This window comes from Pelodiscus sinensis, chromosome 9 (assembly GCF_052426305.1).
Source record: "Pelodiscus sinensis isolate ZL-2025 chromosome 9, ASM5242630v1, whole genome shotgun sequence".
NCBI lineage: Eukaryota > Metazoa > Chordata > Testudines > Trionychidae > Pelodiscus > Pelodiscus sinensis.
In genome coordinates this window covers 13997886-14014884 of record NC_143060.1, presented here as the reverse complement: position 1 = coordinate 14014884, position 16999 = coordinate 13997886, and the positions used below count along the sequence as shown (strand labels likewise).

At 51.3% G+C, this 16999-nt stretch overlaps 1 protein-coding gene across 1 annotated transcript; it reads right to left on the bottom strand.

The window, feature by feature from the left end:
• Positions 1 to 3859: 3859 nt before the first annotated feature.
• BSND (barttin CLCNK type accessory subunit beta) lies at positions 3860 to 16233 on the bottom strand. The gene is made up of 4 exons (XM_006133520.5): positions 15857 to 16233; positions 10263 to 10354; positions 8702 to 8968; positions 3860 to 5009 (listed from the first exon to the last, which is right to left on the bottom strand). Exons 1-4 carry the CDS (start codon positions 16031 to 16033, stop codon positions 4568 to 4570), a joined length of 978 nt encoding a protein of 325 aa, XP_006133582.3. The 5' UTR covers positions 16034 to 16233; the 3' UTR covers positions 3860 to 4567.
• Positions 16234 to 16999: the final 766 nt, after the last annotated feature.

Genomic DNA, 16999 nt, shown 5'->3' with positions numbered 1-16999 from the left:
ATGCTGCTGGCTCTGGGGTAACCCCCACTGGCTGCCGTGGGTACCACGACCCAGCAAAACAGGATGAGTCACTATGCAAAGGGATCTCTCAACCAGTATGGCCAGACACCCCCCATGGAGAGGAACAAAGGAAGGTGGAATGCGGCCCTGGCTGGGGGGGCAGGGCTGGAAGAGTGTTGGTTAGTTGCTGTCTGGGAGCATGGAGGAGACAGCCTAGGGAAAGGGGCTGGAGTCTAGGGGCCCAGTCTCCCCCATCTCAAGGGGGCCTGAGCATCCTAGCCCAGCTCTGTGACCAGATGACATCTGTGCTGTGCTGTGCTGTATCCTGGAGAGGCAATAAACTTCCTCTATTCCACCGGCTGTTGCAGTCTGTTTGTGCCATTTCGGGGTGCAGGAGACGGGGGACCCCCAACGTGCCGTCACACGAGGCATAAGGGATCTGTCGACAAAGGCTTCCCTTGTCGACTGATCTGCATCTTGACTCGCGTGCTGTGCCGACAATCAGCTGAGCCAGCACAGCTTGGCGGCCATTTTTATTTGAATGAAGCCAGGGATATTTAAATCCCCGCTTTATTGACTATGTCGGGTAGCCTATTTTACACGCCTCTGTCAGCAGAGGCATGTAATCTAGACGTAACCTAAGAGACCCCTTCGTTGTCTCATTCCAAGATGAACAGTCCCAGTCTTTTTAATCTCTCTTCACACGGGAGCTGTTCCATGCCTTAATCAAAACATCAGCTAATAAGCTGTGGGTAAAGTGTATCTCTGTAATTTGTCCAGGTCCAGGCAGGACTCTGAAGGGCACGTATAGGTCAAAGCGCCTTGTGGGCTGGGTGTCTCTATTTATTGTAAACAAGCCTTTGAAAGAGGTTATGTTTGCATCTCCTCTGGTGCCAAACTAGGACTATCTTTGACTACATGACTTAAACGTTTCCTATTGAGATAGGGTGGGATTAAGTGCCTCAACACCAGAGTTTCAGGTTTGGCTACTTACATCCCAGCTCTGTAGCCAGTCCACAGTCCACCTCCAGCTGAATCCTGTAGGTGCCTAAACTCTATCAGCATCTCCATTCTTCAGAGTCCCATTTCTCTACGTACCATCACTGGTCAGGCTCACTGCTGCCTCCATCTAGGTATCCAGCCACTCATCTCCCAGCTAAGCCCCAGAGCGATTCACAAACCAGAGAGACAGGCATGCCCCTGCTTAAGTTGCACACAGGACCCAATCTGGTAGATCTCTTTAGAGGCTGCCTGTTAGGTTAGGTCCCATTCAGAGCCCTGCAGGAGGAGGGGCAGTATTGCCCACCTTATGACTTTTAGCCCCAAGGACTGGAGCACTTGCCTGCATTGTGGGAGGCCCAGGTTCAATTCCCCCCTGCTCCCAAAAAGCAGTGGGAGAAGCACAGGCGTCTCCTACCTCTCAGGAGAGTGCTCCAACCACAGAGCTATGAGATATTCTCAGTCACCTACTGAAGCTGTTACTCTTTGGATTAAATAATGCAAGAGTGGTTGGAGCAAGGGGACTGGATCTGGGGTCTCCCATCTCCCAAGTGGGAGCCTGAACCTCTGGCCCCAGAGTCATTCCCAGTCTCTCTGGCCCAATGACTGTGTAAGTATTTCTCCTTGCTCTGTCCACAGCTTCAGCAGGAGGACCACGAAGGGTGTTCCACAACCAGAGCAGAGGAATTGTTCAGAGACAGGCTGATGGTTTAATAGGAGAGATGAGATGTAATGGAACCAAATTAAACAGCCTGGCTACATCTACACTGCCCCCTCTTGTGTAAAAAAATATGCAAATGAGGCAAGGCGGTGAATATCGTCGTGCCTCATTTGCATACTTAATGAGCTGCTGTTTTTGCGCAAGGGGCTTTTGAGCAAAAAGGAGCCATCTACACTGTTCCTTTTTGTGCAAAAAAACCTTCTTGTGCAAGAGTCATTCTTCCTCTCTTTTTCAGAAAGAACGGCTCTTGCACATCCCAAGAGCCTGGTTCGCTGCTGCCTTGCTCCCTGTTTAATCACTTGCACTGCTGGCTACCCTATGCAGGCATGCGAGTGGAGAGCTCCAGGTCACCAGCACCAACAACCCCTTTGTTCAGGTGTGCATGACTAGCCACAGTGTGAGGCGGTGGGGCCAGGCCTGACAGGAGAATGCTTACTCTGCACCCCGAAGCCTCAGGGGAATTAGGACTCTGCAGGACCTGCTGCTACCCACAGCTGTGAACAGCAGCATTTGGAGAAATCCACCTGTCTATTTGCCATTGGTGGGTTATTTAATAACTCAGAGAGCCATTTCTGGGGCTACAAAACAGTGAGATTTGCTCTTCTCGTGGTATTTCCTCTTGTCAGGATTGTCGCATCATAAGGAAACCAAATGACACATTAGTTCGACTTCACCCAGGGCTCCCTTAGGCATTAAAAAACCTGTAAAAATGCAAATGCAAGACCCCATGTATAGGACACCCCCACTCTCCGATCCTCAAGCACCCCTTAGAATTAATCTGTCAAGATCTTCAGTTCCAGTGGCCTGAAGAGTGAATGAGCTTGTGCAGCAACAGCCTAGTTTTCAAGTGTGTGTGATCCTGTTGAATTAAAGCCGAGTACACGTGTGTGTCATGGCCTTTAGCTCAAGGGCAGATCAAGGACTCTGTGCAATTAGCTCCTGTGGATATCTCCAGCCACACACAACTTATTCACATGATAACATGAAACCACATCGAACCTACAACACCGTCATCACTGTGTATTCGTCAACACCAGGCCCAAACTTATGTGGCTCTTCACAAGTATAAGGAGCCAGGTTTTCAAACAGAGGTACCCTGTCCGGAATAACTTGCCTGATTTGCAGATGGCCTAGTTAGGAGTCACATGGCTGGAAATTGTTTTGCCTCGTCAAGTTCACACAGCTGCTGCCTGCTTGCTCCATGGCTTCCTGTCAGCTTGGCATCATTTCCCAGCCCCAGCAGGCAAACTGGCAAGCCACGGAGCCCAGCAGCTGCAGGATCCTGAAGCTGACATGAGTCACTCCGGATTTTCTGCCCAGCTGACCCCTGGGGCTGCGAGGCAGCTATTGGAGCATGAAGTGGGTCCTAGCATGTTAGCTGTATTCTGCTTGACTGCCACCCATCTGCAGAACGCCTCCCCCCAGATCACAGCCCCAGGTGGAGGGGAGGAGTTAATGAGCTGGACGTTCTCATGTATAATTAATACCTTTTAACCTGGAAACTCTAGAAACATGGAATTCAGGGTCCCTGGTATTGGTACTAATTGGATTCTGTGGGGGCTTTTTTATGATTAGAAAAAGGCATTGCTGCATCGGCTTGGGTGAGTACATTGGAACAACAGGACTAGTTTTCAGGTGGGCAACCATCGGAGAAGTTCGTCTTCTCCTCCCTTCCTAAGCACATGAACTGGGCCTGATCCTGTCACGGCTCATGCTTGTGCTGAACTCTGTTGGCATCCACAGCCCTTTCTAAGACCATGGCACTGCTCTCTCCGCCTGAAAACCAAACACATGCACACCTTTGCCACCTCCGTGTCATTGCTTTTTCAGTGCAGCATGGCTGCACCCTCGCATGCTGCCCTCTCCAGAAAAAGGGACGGAGGGTGTCACATTGCCAGATGGTGCTTGCATTGAATGCTGGGGTAGGCGAGGGGGGTGCAGATTTGCATTATGGACACCACATGCCAGCCAGATCCACAGACCTTAGTGACATGAAGACACAAGAGCTCCCCTAGTCCTTGGTAGCACAGACCTGGACTATCACAAGTTGTACCAGGGCCCCGTATTCCACCCTGTCACACCCCAGGGATCAGCAACTTGCAGCTCTCTCTGCTTGGAATAAGGACTCACTTTCCCGAGTACCGTATTTACCTAATTATTTTTATTGGACAAATGAAAAATCCATTGCACTCTTGAATAGTGGGGTTGATATTTTCAGCCCGTTTGAGCCCTGGCCTCCCTTTTGGTTGGGCACCCATAACACATGTTCCCATTAGTCTGGGCCCAAGCAGATTGGTGCCCAAATTATGAGCATTCCAGTGCAAGTAGCTGGGGCTTTGGCGCTGAATTACGGGATGGGTGTTATGGGTCCGAACTACATGTCTCCCCATGGCTCCAGGGAGGAGGCCTGTTAACCCCAACACATTCCTCTGATGCCAATGGACTCCCAGCACCCATGGCAGCTTCCTGGGATTGCAGCCTCCTTGTCAGGCAGGCCTGCAGCTAAATAAGTCCAAGCAGAGGGGAAAGTGAATGCAGAGGGCTGGCCCATTCGTTGCTCTCTGAACACTCTTCAAGCAGTCATAGTCCACAGCTGATTCCAAGCCAGGCGGTGTTTTCTGGAATTAATCACACCTTTTTTTTTTTAAATGTTCCAAATATAACATCTTCCCCCTACAAGCCAGCGCATTTCCAGGAGCCAGCACCCAGCCAAACACCCTTAAATACTGCAGCTGGCTGTGATCTCCCAGCTACTTGACCCCAGTCTGACCAGCGAGGCACTTGGGATACAGAGCAGCACGAGAGCCCTGCAACTGGGGTCTGCCTGTCACTTGCCCTTCTCCATAGTTAGGTCTCAGGCTCAAAGACAAAATCATCAGCTATGAGTAAATTCTCTGGCCCGTCTTTTAACCCATAATACATATCCGCCTCCTCTTCCACACGCTCTGTCTCTCCTGACTCTACTGCCTTTGAGCCAGGACCTACCACCAATGCACAATGGCTTGCTGGGGCAGTTGCAGGTAGGTAGTTCTCAGGTTGGGTTGGTGTTTGCTCCGGGCAAGGATCCTGTCGTTCCTCCAGTGGTGCATCAATCAAAGCAAAATCTTCATAGAGATGAGGCTCAGACCCGGGCATCTGCGTGTGGCCCTGGGAAGGGGATGGATTCCCCACTGAGCCAGTGGATCCCCCCTGAAACAGGCTGCTGGTGATGGATCCCTCTGAAGAGGGCAGATCAGTGTCCTCCAGGCAGGAAGCCAGTGGTGCAGCACCATGGGACCTCTCTGACGGGCTGAAAATGGCACAAAGGTACATTGAAGGGCACAGATTCATTTACTGGCTGGTTTCTGGGCAGCTGTTTCCCTGTTTTGTGTTTGGGCCGTGGGGTTTACGGTAAATCAAGCTGAACAGCGGCTCGCCAGCATGGGGCTGGGTTCATTGTGTCCCTTTTGCTAGCTGATGTGGGTCTGGGTCTTAGAGTGATGCTGTTCTGTTTATTTTTCCCTCCACACTGTGGATCTCAGCTGCCACCAGCCAGGTGAGGCTCTGACTCTGTATAGACAGGGAGCCCTGTCTTTCCATTACGGTACCTTCAGAGAAGCCCACCTGCGCATCCCTCCTCCTTCACCTGCTCTGCAGCAGCTTCCAAGGAGAAGGTGCATAGTTTCCCCGTGTCCTTTGAGAGTCTCCTTGCTACAAATCCTGGCACAGGCATAACCAGAATCTGGAGGTTTTCCTGCCAGTGCTTGATGGGGAAGGAGAATTCAGAGCCCCTTTCGTCACCCAGGAGACAGACCCGCTCTCAGGCTATGTCTAGACTGCAGGCTTCTTTCGAAAGATGCTCTTTCGAAAGCATCTTTCGAAAGAACATCTTTCGAAAGATCGCGTCTAGACTGCAGGCGGATCTTTCGAAAGAAAAATCCGTTTTTTCGAAAGAGAGCACCCAGCGAGTCTGGATGCTCTCTTTCGAAGACAGCCTCTTTACATTGAAGAACGCCTTCCTTCGAAAGAGGAGCTTTCGAAGGAAGGCGTTCTTCCTCGTGAAACGAGGTTTACCGCCATCGAAAGAAAAGCCGCGTTCTTTCGAAATAATTTCGAAAGAACGCGGCTTGAGTCTGGACGCAGGGGAAGTTTTTTCGGGAAAAGGCTACTTTTCCCGAAAAAACCCCTGAGTCTGGACACGGCCTCAGTTGCTAACCGATTATCCAAAAGGATTTAAGTGGGGAATGTTGCTCAAGCAGAGTGCAGTGGCCCGGCTAACCTCCCCATGCAATTTCCATTGGCTACAATAATCTTCATCTCTCTTCTGAAACTGTTGCCTACTGCTGCTTATGGGCATGATAGAAAGCCACCATGTTTTGCCCAGAGATGGATGCATTCCAGCAAGTGGGCCAGCTGAATCCCACATCAAAGTCTCCTACGATTGGTTAGTAACGCTTGTTCAGCAGTTCGGGGATCAACGTGATTTATTGTTCTGACTGTTCTAATCCAGCTTCTGACTCGGAGCCCATCACCATGGTATCTGTTCGCCTTCCTTGAAGTCTTTAAATGAAGAGGTACTTAGGTCTCTCTTTGCCTGACACTCTGACCTGAGAGCATGGATTTAAACTCTGGGGCCTGGCACTTGTTTATTGAGACTTATAACACTGTTAAGGAAGCCGCCTTCCCCGCATCAGATTTTTGAAGGGATTTGATCAGGTCTGCTACAAATAAATTGGAGGAAAAGGCAAATGACAGTTTGTTGAACTTTTAATCAAGGTTCCCAAACAGAACATTAATATTAACTACATCCCAGCTGATCACAGCAAGAGAGGAAGCTAGATTCAGGGTTCAGTCTAACAATGGTTTCAATGAATGTCATGTCAGTGCATGTGTTCAACACCCTTGAGCCTCTGCAATGGGCTTTAGGCTGGTCAGGGCTCTGCTATTATGGATCCCAGTGTAGGACCTGACCGGGGGTACGGCTAGACTACGAGAGTTTTTCCAGGATAAAAACTCTTCCATGTCCAGTGACGTGTTTGCTCTTCTGTTTTTTTTCCCCCCCGGAAGAGCAAACGCGCTTTTTTGGAAGCCCCTGTACTCCTTGTTCTACGAGGAATAAAGAGGCTTCTGAAAGAGGGTGTTTTTTTTCGGACATATGGTCCAGTCTAGACGGGCCAAATGTTGGAAAAGCCTCTTCCAACAAAAGGCTTGAAAAAACTAGCAGTGTAGCCGTACCCTGGGATACTAAGGGGCCCAAACCCTATTAGCAATCAGTGCTTGGGAAATAAGGACCCGTTTTTCTATTAAAGTGGGGAAATGAAACCAGGCAATCCTCCAGGAAAGGTAGGAAGAGCTGGGTCCCTGCAGTTAAATATGCAGGGGGTGATTTTCATAGGCACAAATGGGGACCAGGTTGCGCAAAAACTTCCCCCTTTCCATAACCTCCCCCTTCCTTTGAGTGGGTGCTGGCTCGGGCTTTTGTGAGTGAGTCACAGCTGAGTCCAGGGCTGGAGAAAGCCAGTTCTATTCGCCTGTCATTGTGCCTGGGAGAGGAAATGCGGCCCCCTAGTGTCATACCACATATAACTCAGAACATCCCAACTGGTCCAAATGGATTCAGTCCAGTTGTAGACCTATGTGTGATGCATTTGACAAGTGAGTTCAGGCCTCATCACTCCCCTGAAGAGCTATTTGCCAGGTACCATGTCCCTGCTGGCCTGCACAGCTCTTTGGCTTTACAACCACAGCCACCAAGCTGGAAGCCAGTCCCCACAACCTTTTCGCTGATGACCTGGACCGTGCTGCTGTCACTCGTCTCCTGACAGGCCTGGGCTGTTGGGATGCACCAGCGTCACTGTGGTGCGCCCACTTCACACTGCACTGCGTCCTCCCTGCACTGCTGCTGTTTGCTTTGCTAACCTGTCCATGCAGGACTCTCCACCATGACACCTCCTGCCAGTCACTCCAGGAATTAGCTCAGTGCAGTCGGTGTCTCACCCACTAGTCCCTTTTTGCCCATTCTCCACAACTCATCTGGACCCATGTCCCTCCCAGACCACCTGCCCTTCCCTCCTGGTACTGCCATGGGGCAGTGCCCCCACACTTTGGGGTACTCCACTCTTAGGGAACCCCAACCTCCTATACCCACTTTGCCTCAGTGACCCACTGCCCATCATCTAGCCTCTGCCTCAGGGACAAACTGCAGTCTGAAATGACCACCCATCCTTGGAAGGGGGATTGAACCTGCTGCCTTCTCCTGCCTCAGCTGCTCCTCCTCAGCCCAAGTACCTCACTGGGCCTCAGCCTGGGGATTACTCAGGCCTGACCTCCTGCAACTCACCTTGCCTTCCCCCAGCAGAGCTCTGCCCAAGGACCCCTGCTAGCAGGCAGCTAGGTCCCCCTCCCTCCCGAGCTGGAGCATGAGTGGCTCCTGGCCAGGCATCTTTTTATACAGCCCCATCGAGCTCTGATTGGCTGCCAGCCTCAGCCTTCTCCCAGGGCTGTTTTAACCCTTTTCATCCCAGTGAGTGCCCCGTCACACAAGGCAATAGCATCCAGGACTCACACATCGGGTACAGGCCTGGGCTCGCACACCAGCACTGCAAAGCAGCACAGGTGTGGGGGCTCAGGCTGGGACCTGGGCTCTGAAACCTGGTGAGGAGGGAGGAACTCAGAGCAAAGGCTCCAGCGTGAGCCAGACACTGACACAGCTGTTTATAGCCCGGCACAGCACAAGCCCGGGGTTTTCAGACTCGATGGCAGGGTTACTTTTCCCTCAGGGTAGACAGGCCATAGAAAGAGACAGTCTCTGTCCCAAAGAGCGTACAGGTACCTGAAGCATCCAGCAAGTTCTGATGAGACGTGTCTAGCTGGAAGGATTTGATCACCATGTCTGCTGCCTATTTTTTGTCTACTGTTATGTCCATAAAGAGTGAATGTCCATAAGTGCAACTTTTTATTGCCCTTTGGGCTCCCCGATAGCAGTTCCTCAAGGTCACTCACCTGCCAATTGTTCCTGTGACCACTAGAGAGGCTGGCTCGCTGTAGGTCTCTCCATCGTTCTCTGAGATCCTGTGGACCTCGGCCTTGGCCTGTACAAAGGGATGGGGACATTCTCCTGGCTGGAGCTCGCCGTTACCTAGGAGTGGGGCCGTTTGAACCCTCAGACATTCCACAGAGCCCTTTGCCATCTCATGGATCTGCTCATAAGATGGCAGGCTTGTCTCATAGACATTAGCTTCTTCCTGGCTGGTGTAGGGAGTCTGGGAGCTGGGGTGAGGGAGGAAGAGGCAAAGAGAAGTTAGTAAATTCTCCCATTTAACTGAATTCTGGTAGTTCCTGCTCCAAAGCAGGAATTTTATCATTTGCTGAGAAGGGAAAAGGGAAGAGAGTCATGGCACAGTGAGCCGATTTGTCTTAGAAATGGGCCAGACCCAGATCCCACATCTGAACTCCCCAGACTCTGAGGCTACGTCTACACTGGCATGATTTTCTGGAAATGCTTTTAACGGAAAAGTTTTCCGTTAAAAGCATTTTTGGAACAGAGCATCTAGATTGGCACGGACACTTTTCCGCAAAAGCACTTTTTGCGGAAAAGCGTCCTTGGCCAATCTAGACGCGCTTTTCCGCAAAAAAAGCCCTGATCACCATTTTTGCGATTGGGACTTTTTTGCGGAAAACAAATCTCAGCTGTCTACACTGGCCCTTTTGTGCAAAACTTCTGCGCAAAAGGGACTTTTGCCTGAACGGGAGCAGAATAGTATTTCCGCAAAAAGCACTGATTTCTTACAGTAGGAAGTCAGTGCTTTTGCGGAAATTCAAGCAGCCAGTGTAGACAGCTGGCAAGTTTTTCCAGAAAAGCAGTTGATTTTCCGGAAAAACTGGCCAGTCTAGACACAGCCTGGGAGGTGGAGGGGTTGGATCCAGCTCAGAGTGAACAACAGTCACCCTAGTGGAGAGGCAATCAAGTTAGCTATTGGTCTTAAGCTGCTTGCTCCAGAGAAAGCGCACAGTCCAACCCTGCGGGTGTCAAGGGCAGTGTGACGTGGGGAACCCAGTGGGGGTTTGGCCTAGGAAAGGACTGCAGGGCTTGGCTCTCACCCAACAGGCACTAGACTAGGCCCATCAGAGGAGGACTCCAAGGGGGCAGGGTGGATTTTGTCTGGGAAAGGGCTGAAATCGGTGGGATTTCTAGATGGGAAAGGACTGCAGAATAAGGTCAGACCTCCCTCCCCCCCACCCATGCTGCATCCCTCTTCACTTCCCTCTCCCCCCCACTTGGAAGTCTCTTCAGAGAGAAGCTGAGTATCTAAGGGTTGAAATAACATGGAAACAGAGTCCTCAGTTCCATAACAAGCTTTTGCTTTTTTCCCCCTCTCGGCTTACTTTTTTTTTTTTTTTTTGGACAAAATATTTTTAGCTCTCCCTCGTGCCAGAGTGTTCAGGGATTGACCTCGTCCCTGGAGGCACACAGATAACCTTGTGTACAAGCTAAGACTCTAATTAAAAACCAGATTGCAAACTGTTGAGCTGAGGCTGGGAACCTGGGATCTTTCCGACATACCAGCTCTTCTCCAGAATTTCATTTTCTATCGAAGCACCAGGCTTGTGTGACAGGAACTTCTCGGACTCCGTCTCCATGGGGACAAACGTTATCTGGGCGGGGGGGAGGGAGATAAAATAAAACAAGAAGGGGTGAATCATTCCTCTAAATGTGAACAAAGAGGGTGAATCTCCTCAGTGGAGGTTTCCCTGGTGTAGGGCTAGCACTAACTCCTTCCCAGCGGTAAAATCATACTTGGCTCACACCTGAAATGGGCATTTTTACATCCAAATCACTGCAAAGGAAGAGGTAGCTAATCCGCCAGATCACACTACAGCTGCACCAGACTAACATGGCTACATTTCTACCACAAGAATAGACCGTGCGCAAGCTACTCCCCTGGCCACGAAACTCAGGCTGATATGAAGAACCCCCATGGAGTCTCAGTCCTGTAAGGTCTTCAGTGTTCAGTGGTCCATGGAGCATGCTCAGGACCTCACCCCTGGCAGGGCTGGGACAGGATCATGTCACCAATAGGGCACCCAGTCCTGCCATCCTGCACCCAGGGGAGACAGGTGGAGAAATGCCAGCTCCCTCCAAATGGAACCGGCTTGGATTGGTCCGGCTGGGGGGCCGGCAGTTTCTGGAGCACCGATCCTAGCATCAGTCCCCAGCTTGGCCACCCTCAGCGCCTCAGAAACTATAGCAGAGCCTGAGGGGAGACAGGCCCTTTCAGAGGCAGGTAGGCTGTTCCCCAAAGGGCCCCTTCAAGGGAGTCAGAGCTGTGCCATGGACTTCAATCTGAGGAGAAGCTGGGGGCTGCAGGCTCCATGGCTTTGCCCCTTCCTCCAGGAGCCATATTTGGTGGCCAGAGCCCCGGGACACAAGGGTCTTCCCAGTGGGGGATGGGCATTTTATGCAGCCCACAGGCTGCAATGCAGAAACAGAGACATCCCGTGGGAAAGGATGGGCCCCAGGGCGTGGATTCCCAGCATTCCTGATCCGCACCCCACAGACCATGGACTGGATCCAGTGCTGAACTTCATGGCTGCCCTTTCTCACTACTACAGGCCAAACCAAAGTCCTAGAGCCAGGGGGGCCAACAGCTTTGCTGGGCCCCTGGGCAAGGTGGAAGGGGGTGCAGCTCTGTGCTCCCGGAAGGAGTGGGGCCTCGGGCAGAAGGGATGGGGCCGGGGCAGCCAGCCCTGAGCACTGCCTGGACCATGGCACATCCACCTCCCAGCCCTCAGCGCTGGCTGGAGCACTCCAGCAGCAATGTAAAGGGCCCGAGGCTCCTGCAGCCATCTCTGCACCTCTGCCGGCTCACCGGGACCCCTTTGTCCCCGCCCATCAGCAGGCCTGCCCAGAGCCAACCCTCCCCCAAAGCTTCAGGAAGTCGGGATCCAGATCCAAACTTGCACTTACAGCTCTCCCAGTACCGGTAAAGAGGCCTGACCGCCAGCATTTAAAGACACCGTATAATGCAAAATTCTGGAGATGGGTCCCTATCACGGGTGAACCCTTCAGCTTATTGTGCTGTAACCTCCCGCTCTGCCCCTCCTCTGCCCTGTGCTGTGCCTCAACACGCCCACTCATTGGCTCCAGATCCTCTCGCGAGCCATTGTGCTTCACAGAAGGACTGTCTACACACGCAGTGCTGCAGGGGCAGGCTGTACTGCTCAGTGACGATGCTACCAATGCCAGAGAGGGACCTCCCATCACCGCAGATACGCCACCTCCCCCAGATAGGAGGTGCTGATAGGAGAAGCTTTCCCAGTGACAGCGCAGGCGACACCAGGAGATTGGTCAGTAAACCTGTGTCAATCGGAGACTCTAGACCAGGGGCGGGGAACCTTTTTTGGGCTGGGGTCGGCTGCCCCATAGAAAAATCAGTTGGGGGCTGCACACGAGGGAGAAGCAAAAAATGAAAAACAAAAAAACTCACTGGTGCGGCCCCTGACTGAGAAGGAAAAAGACACTCCCCACATTTCCCTAGCACACCAGAGCCTAGGGGAGCCCAGGCTAGTAGATTTTATGTGCTGCTGTCCTGCCATGGGATGGCAGGGGTGAGGCTGGAGCGCCAGCACAGACTCCCCAATGCTGTGGGGAAGCCTGGAACTTCAGGAGCCGGATCCAGGCAAGCCAGGGGCCAGATGCAGTCCCCATGCCTGAGGTTCCCCATCCATGCTCTAGACTACAGGGCTACATCTAGACTGGCATGATTTTCTGGAAATGCTTTTACCGGAAAAGTTTTCCGTTAAAAGCATTTTCGGAAAAGAGCATCTAGAGGCATGGGTGCTTTTCCGCAAAAGCACTTTTTGCGGAAAAGCGTCCGTGGCCAATCTAGATGAGCTTTTCTGCAAAAAAGCCCTGATTGCCATTTTCGCGATAGGGGCATTTTTGCGCAAAACAAATCTGAGCTGTCTACACTGGCCCTTTTGCACAAAAGCTTTGCACATAAGGGACTTTTGCCCGAACAGGAGCAGCATAGTATTTCTGCAAAAAGCACTGATCTCTTACAGTAGGAAGCCAGTGCTTTTGCGGAAATTCAAGCGGACAGTGTAGACAGCTGACAAGTTTTTCCGGAAAAGCGGCTGATTTTCTGGAAAAACTGGCCAGTCTAGACACAGCCCAGATGTAAGGCTACAATCTAGACCAAACCTAAATCTAACCCGAGAGTTAATATACCAACGAGTAGCCCTATAGCACCTCAGAGACTAACCAAATATATATATTGTGACAGAGCAGGTTAAAGGGCTTGGTAGAAGTAGGGTTGCCAGATGGTTTCAACAAAAATACTGGACACGTTTGACACTACATCACAATCTATATGACATCTTATTTAGAAAATACCAACATTTGTATTTTCTCACTGATATTTTTTTCAATTTGTTTCCTGAACAGAAAGCTCAAATACTGGAGTGTCTGGTTCCAAACCGGACACCTGGCAAGCCTAGGTAGAAGGGGAGAGAGGCAGCTCTGACAAAAGGAACAGCAAGGGCCCTGGCTAATGAGGGGCAGCTGAGACAGGACTGCTACCAATCAATTAAGGGCCAGTTGAGCTGCCATGAGACCTCTTTAAAAACCTTCCCTGTGGGGGAGGGTGGACAGAGTGAAGAAGGAGTTTGGGAGAGGAGAGGAGAGGGGAGGGGAGGGGAGGTGGAGAGGAACAAACAAGTGGTAAGGAGATTCAGAGGCGCTTAGCAGGGAACGACACCAGCCCTGCTAAAGGCTGCAAGGGAAGGTGAAGGGCTTGAGCAGTGAATGTTTGAAGACTCCCTATTCCCAAGGGGCCAGAGGGGGACCTTTTTTTCTCAGCCCTGACTGGCCTGGGGCATCGGCCCCGACGCTCTGTTGTTTTGCAGAGGGACAGATGGCCAAACGCTGAAACAAGGCGAGCGAGTCTTATGCTGCAGTCCCTAAACTGTGGGATAGTGGGCAGAACGGGGGTCTGGGACCCAGGAGTGGGGCGGATCCTGTCGCAACATATAGTATCATGAGCTTTTGTGAACCACACCCACTTCCTCAGATGAGTGAGCGAATGTCTCGTTTCCATTGGGAAAATGGTGAACGTGGGATAGCTGTTTCTTCGGGGAATGGGAGTTTAATTGTTTTACTGAGCTGCTATCAACATTCTTCAAGGAGATTTCTTGAAAGAGACTTTAATAACCCACAGAGTCAAAGGGCCTAGGGGTTAGGCATGGATTCAGCAGGGTCTAGGATTCTTTTCCCCTTAATCTAAACTGAATTTAACAATTTTATATGAAACTGTGAGCAATCGATGAGCAATAAGTAAACACTTCCCCCTCCCAGCATTTTCCTGGCTGTCTCCTGTGCCTTCACTTACACAGCAGTGTTGTTCTTTAGGCAACAGATCAATTTTTTTCCCTTACTACACAAATTGCTTTCACGGTGTCGTGAATCTCTTCAATAAGCTGCTTGTATGAAAACACTTCTGCTGTGCCAGCCTGCCCCTCTGATATGTGTCTCCCAAAAGAACTTGGTGAAAGAGTCTTGTTAAGGCAAAAAGAATCCTGTGGAAAAGCAGAGTGAGCTGAGAGAGACCGTGGGGGGGGGGGGGGGGGGAGACTCTCTCTTTCTCTAAGATTTGTCCATTTGCTTAACTTCCACCTTCTTAATTTGCATGAGAGAAATGTGGATTTTGGGGATGGTGACCAGTGTTCCCTGTGAGCTGAGTGTGTGGCCACCCAGGAGAGATTCAAATGTCACCCAGCTGATTAGCAGAGCGCCCATAGCCAGCAGGATGTGTTTGGTGCACATCCGCACATGCCTCGGTGCACATAAAATGTATTCTGCATGCAAATGGAAAAATATTAGAGGGAACGGTGGTGGTGACCTTGAGAAATGAATCGAGACATTTGCCATTCTTTGTTTCCTATTGATCATTTAGCAGCAACGAGTTACACGGCAGCTGTCACCGGGAGGTATAGGAAAGGGGTTGGGGGAACGCAGGAGAGATTCTTTAAATGATTCCTCCTCTCATTAATAACAGGGATTCAGGGCACATGCCTGTGCAGTCAGCACAGCCTTCAGTAACGCCTGAAGATGTTTTATCCCCAGATGAGAAGAACGAAAGACACCCTTGGAGCTCCCCCTGGGCCTGCTTCACCTGTAACTCTCCAGATCCAGAGCCAGCCTCCTCCACTGTCCTCAGGGTTAAAGCCAAGCCTGGCAAAAAGCAGGCTCTTTGGGGATAGAAGGACAAAGTGAGGCATCTCCTCTGAGGTGTCAAGGAGCACTTTGAATGGCTGGAAGGACGGATGGTTTTGTAGCCCCAGTTTAATGTAATGCTCTCAGCTCCCTTCCAGAGAGCGTGGCAATGTATCTATTCCCCTTGCTCCGTGTGCTCCGTGCCCAGAGAGAACTGGAATTGCTGCTGCAGAGACAATGAGGCAGAAGAAGTGACTGCCCTCTCTTCCCTGCTCCACTCGCAGCTGTTTCAAGGGTTTTAGTCAAACCAACCTCAAGTTGCAGGTAACTTTTAAAAGCCCCTTGGAACACTAGTCTGAGTTATCTGACTGTGGCAGAGGGCGTATTACGAAGCCCCTTGATGTTCCCTCGCCCCTCTCAAGGGAAGCAATGCATTACACACCCAGGAGAAATTGCCAGCCACTCAATGGGATAGCAGCAATATCCCAGAGCCAGGCACAAGCACTGACCAGTGATAAATCGGCTGCCAAAGGAATGCTGAGCCAAGCCTTACAGTGACTGTACAATCACTACTAGTGGATATTTTCATCCCTGGTCTCTCAGCACTGTGGAAGAAAGGGTAAGCATCCCCATCCTCATTTTACAGATGGGGAAAGTGAGGCATAGAGGAGTTAAATAACTTGCCCAAGACTGCACAGTGAGTCAGTAGCAGAGATGGAAATCGTGCCCCCTCCCCCCAGTGTCTCCTGGTCTGGTGCCTTAAGCATGGCACACACTTCCCCTCCATAGGGCTGCCACAAGAGTATTTAAGCCACCGCTATTATTAAGCCCTGTGGAGGCTTTTTGGCTCCCAAAGATGCCTCGCAATGCCCCTCTACCCCCTCCCAGAACCCCTGCGCCAGAGAGGCAGCCCAAGAAAGCACAAATAAGAGAATTGGCCCTACCTTGGGGTAGCACTGACACATGCTCCAGGTGATCCCCACTGCTATGGTTAAAACCCCCAAGGTGCAAAAGGTGATGTAGACGTGGGGTTTGTCCACGCTCATGATGAACATGCCAATCATCACCAGGAAGAAGCCCAGCACTATCAGTCCATAGCTGAAAGTTTTATCCTCAGCCATTGCAACCCACGCAGGGAGAAACCAAGTGCAGGACGCGCAAATGCAAAGAGAGAGCCCCAGACGGGGAGGGGACAGAGGCCGGGAGCCCTTTGCCTGTCTCTGTCCCAGCCAGCACTCCTCAGGTGCACAGCCAGGCGTGTTTTTCCAGAGGCTGGCAGGGACAAATGATCAGCTGCACATTCAGACCAGTCCTGCCCAGGTCTGAGCCAGCCAGTTTTTAATGGGAGTGTAATGAATGCAAACACGGTCCCGAAATTCACACTCCAGTGAAGCTGCCCAGCAAACTTCACTCTCACCTTCCCTCCAGGCACATGCTGCACAGGCTCCAGAGCACCTTACGCAGGGACTGCGACTCGGAAACGGTGAGATCACGGGAGGAGGGGAGCATGTGAACAGCACCAGGACCCAGAGACAAGACTAGTCACTGGGCACTTGCAATAACCAGCCCATGCCTGGCTACACCAGCTCCTTGTTCTGGAGCTGGCTTGGGAGTTTGGAAGAGGTGGGCATTGCATGTGGGCAGCGCCTCTTTAATTTTTCAGTGCGCTGCACAAATTTCATCGACTTGAGGGAAATGAGTCTCATCTGCATGACAGTCTAGCTATACTGGGGAGGGTCTCGTCCAGCACTCTCTGGTCCAGCACCAGCCATGGTCCAGGATGATTTTAGTGAGCCGAATGTCCACTTATCATGGGTGTGGCCAAACTTCCTGCAATCCCATACATTTTGTTCACAGCCACCCGTCCTGCCTCTCAATGTTTTGTGCTGTTATTTAGCTCTAATTTACCCCCTAAATGTCTTCTCAGAGCCCGGTAAGCCTTGAGAGTGTGAGTAATGCTGCTAGACCATGGATGGGGAACCTTTTTTGGGTTGGGGGCCGCACACAAGTGAGAAGCAAAAAAAAAAGAAAGAAAAACAAATCCTCACTGCCGTGGTGCCTGCCTGAGAAGCAGAAAGACGCTACCC

Coding starts and splice junctions, on each gene's coding strand:
- BSND (XM_006133520.5), bottom strand. CDS start 16,033: ATGGCTGAGGATAAAACTTTCAGCTATGGACTGATAGTGCTGGGCTTC. Junction 8,969..10,262: donor GAAATTCTGGAGAAGAGCTG/GTATGTCGGAAA, acceptor CCCTCACCCCAG/CTCCCAGACTCCCTACACCA. Junction 5,010..8,701: donor GTCACAGGAACAATTGGCAG/GTGAGTGACCTT, acceptor TGCCATTTTCAG/CCCGTCAGAGAGGTCCCATG.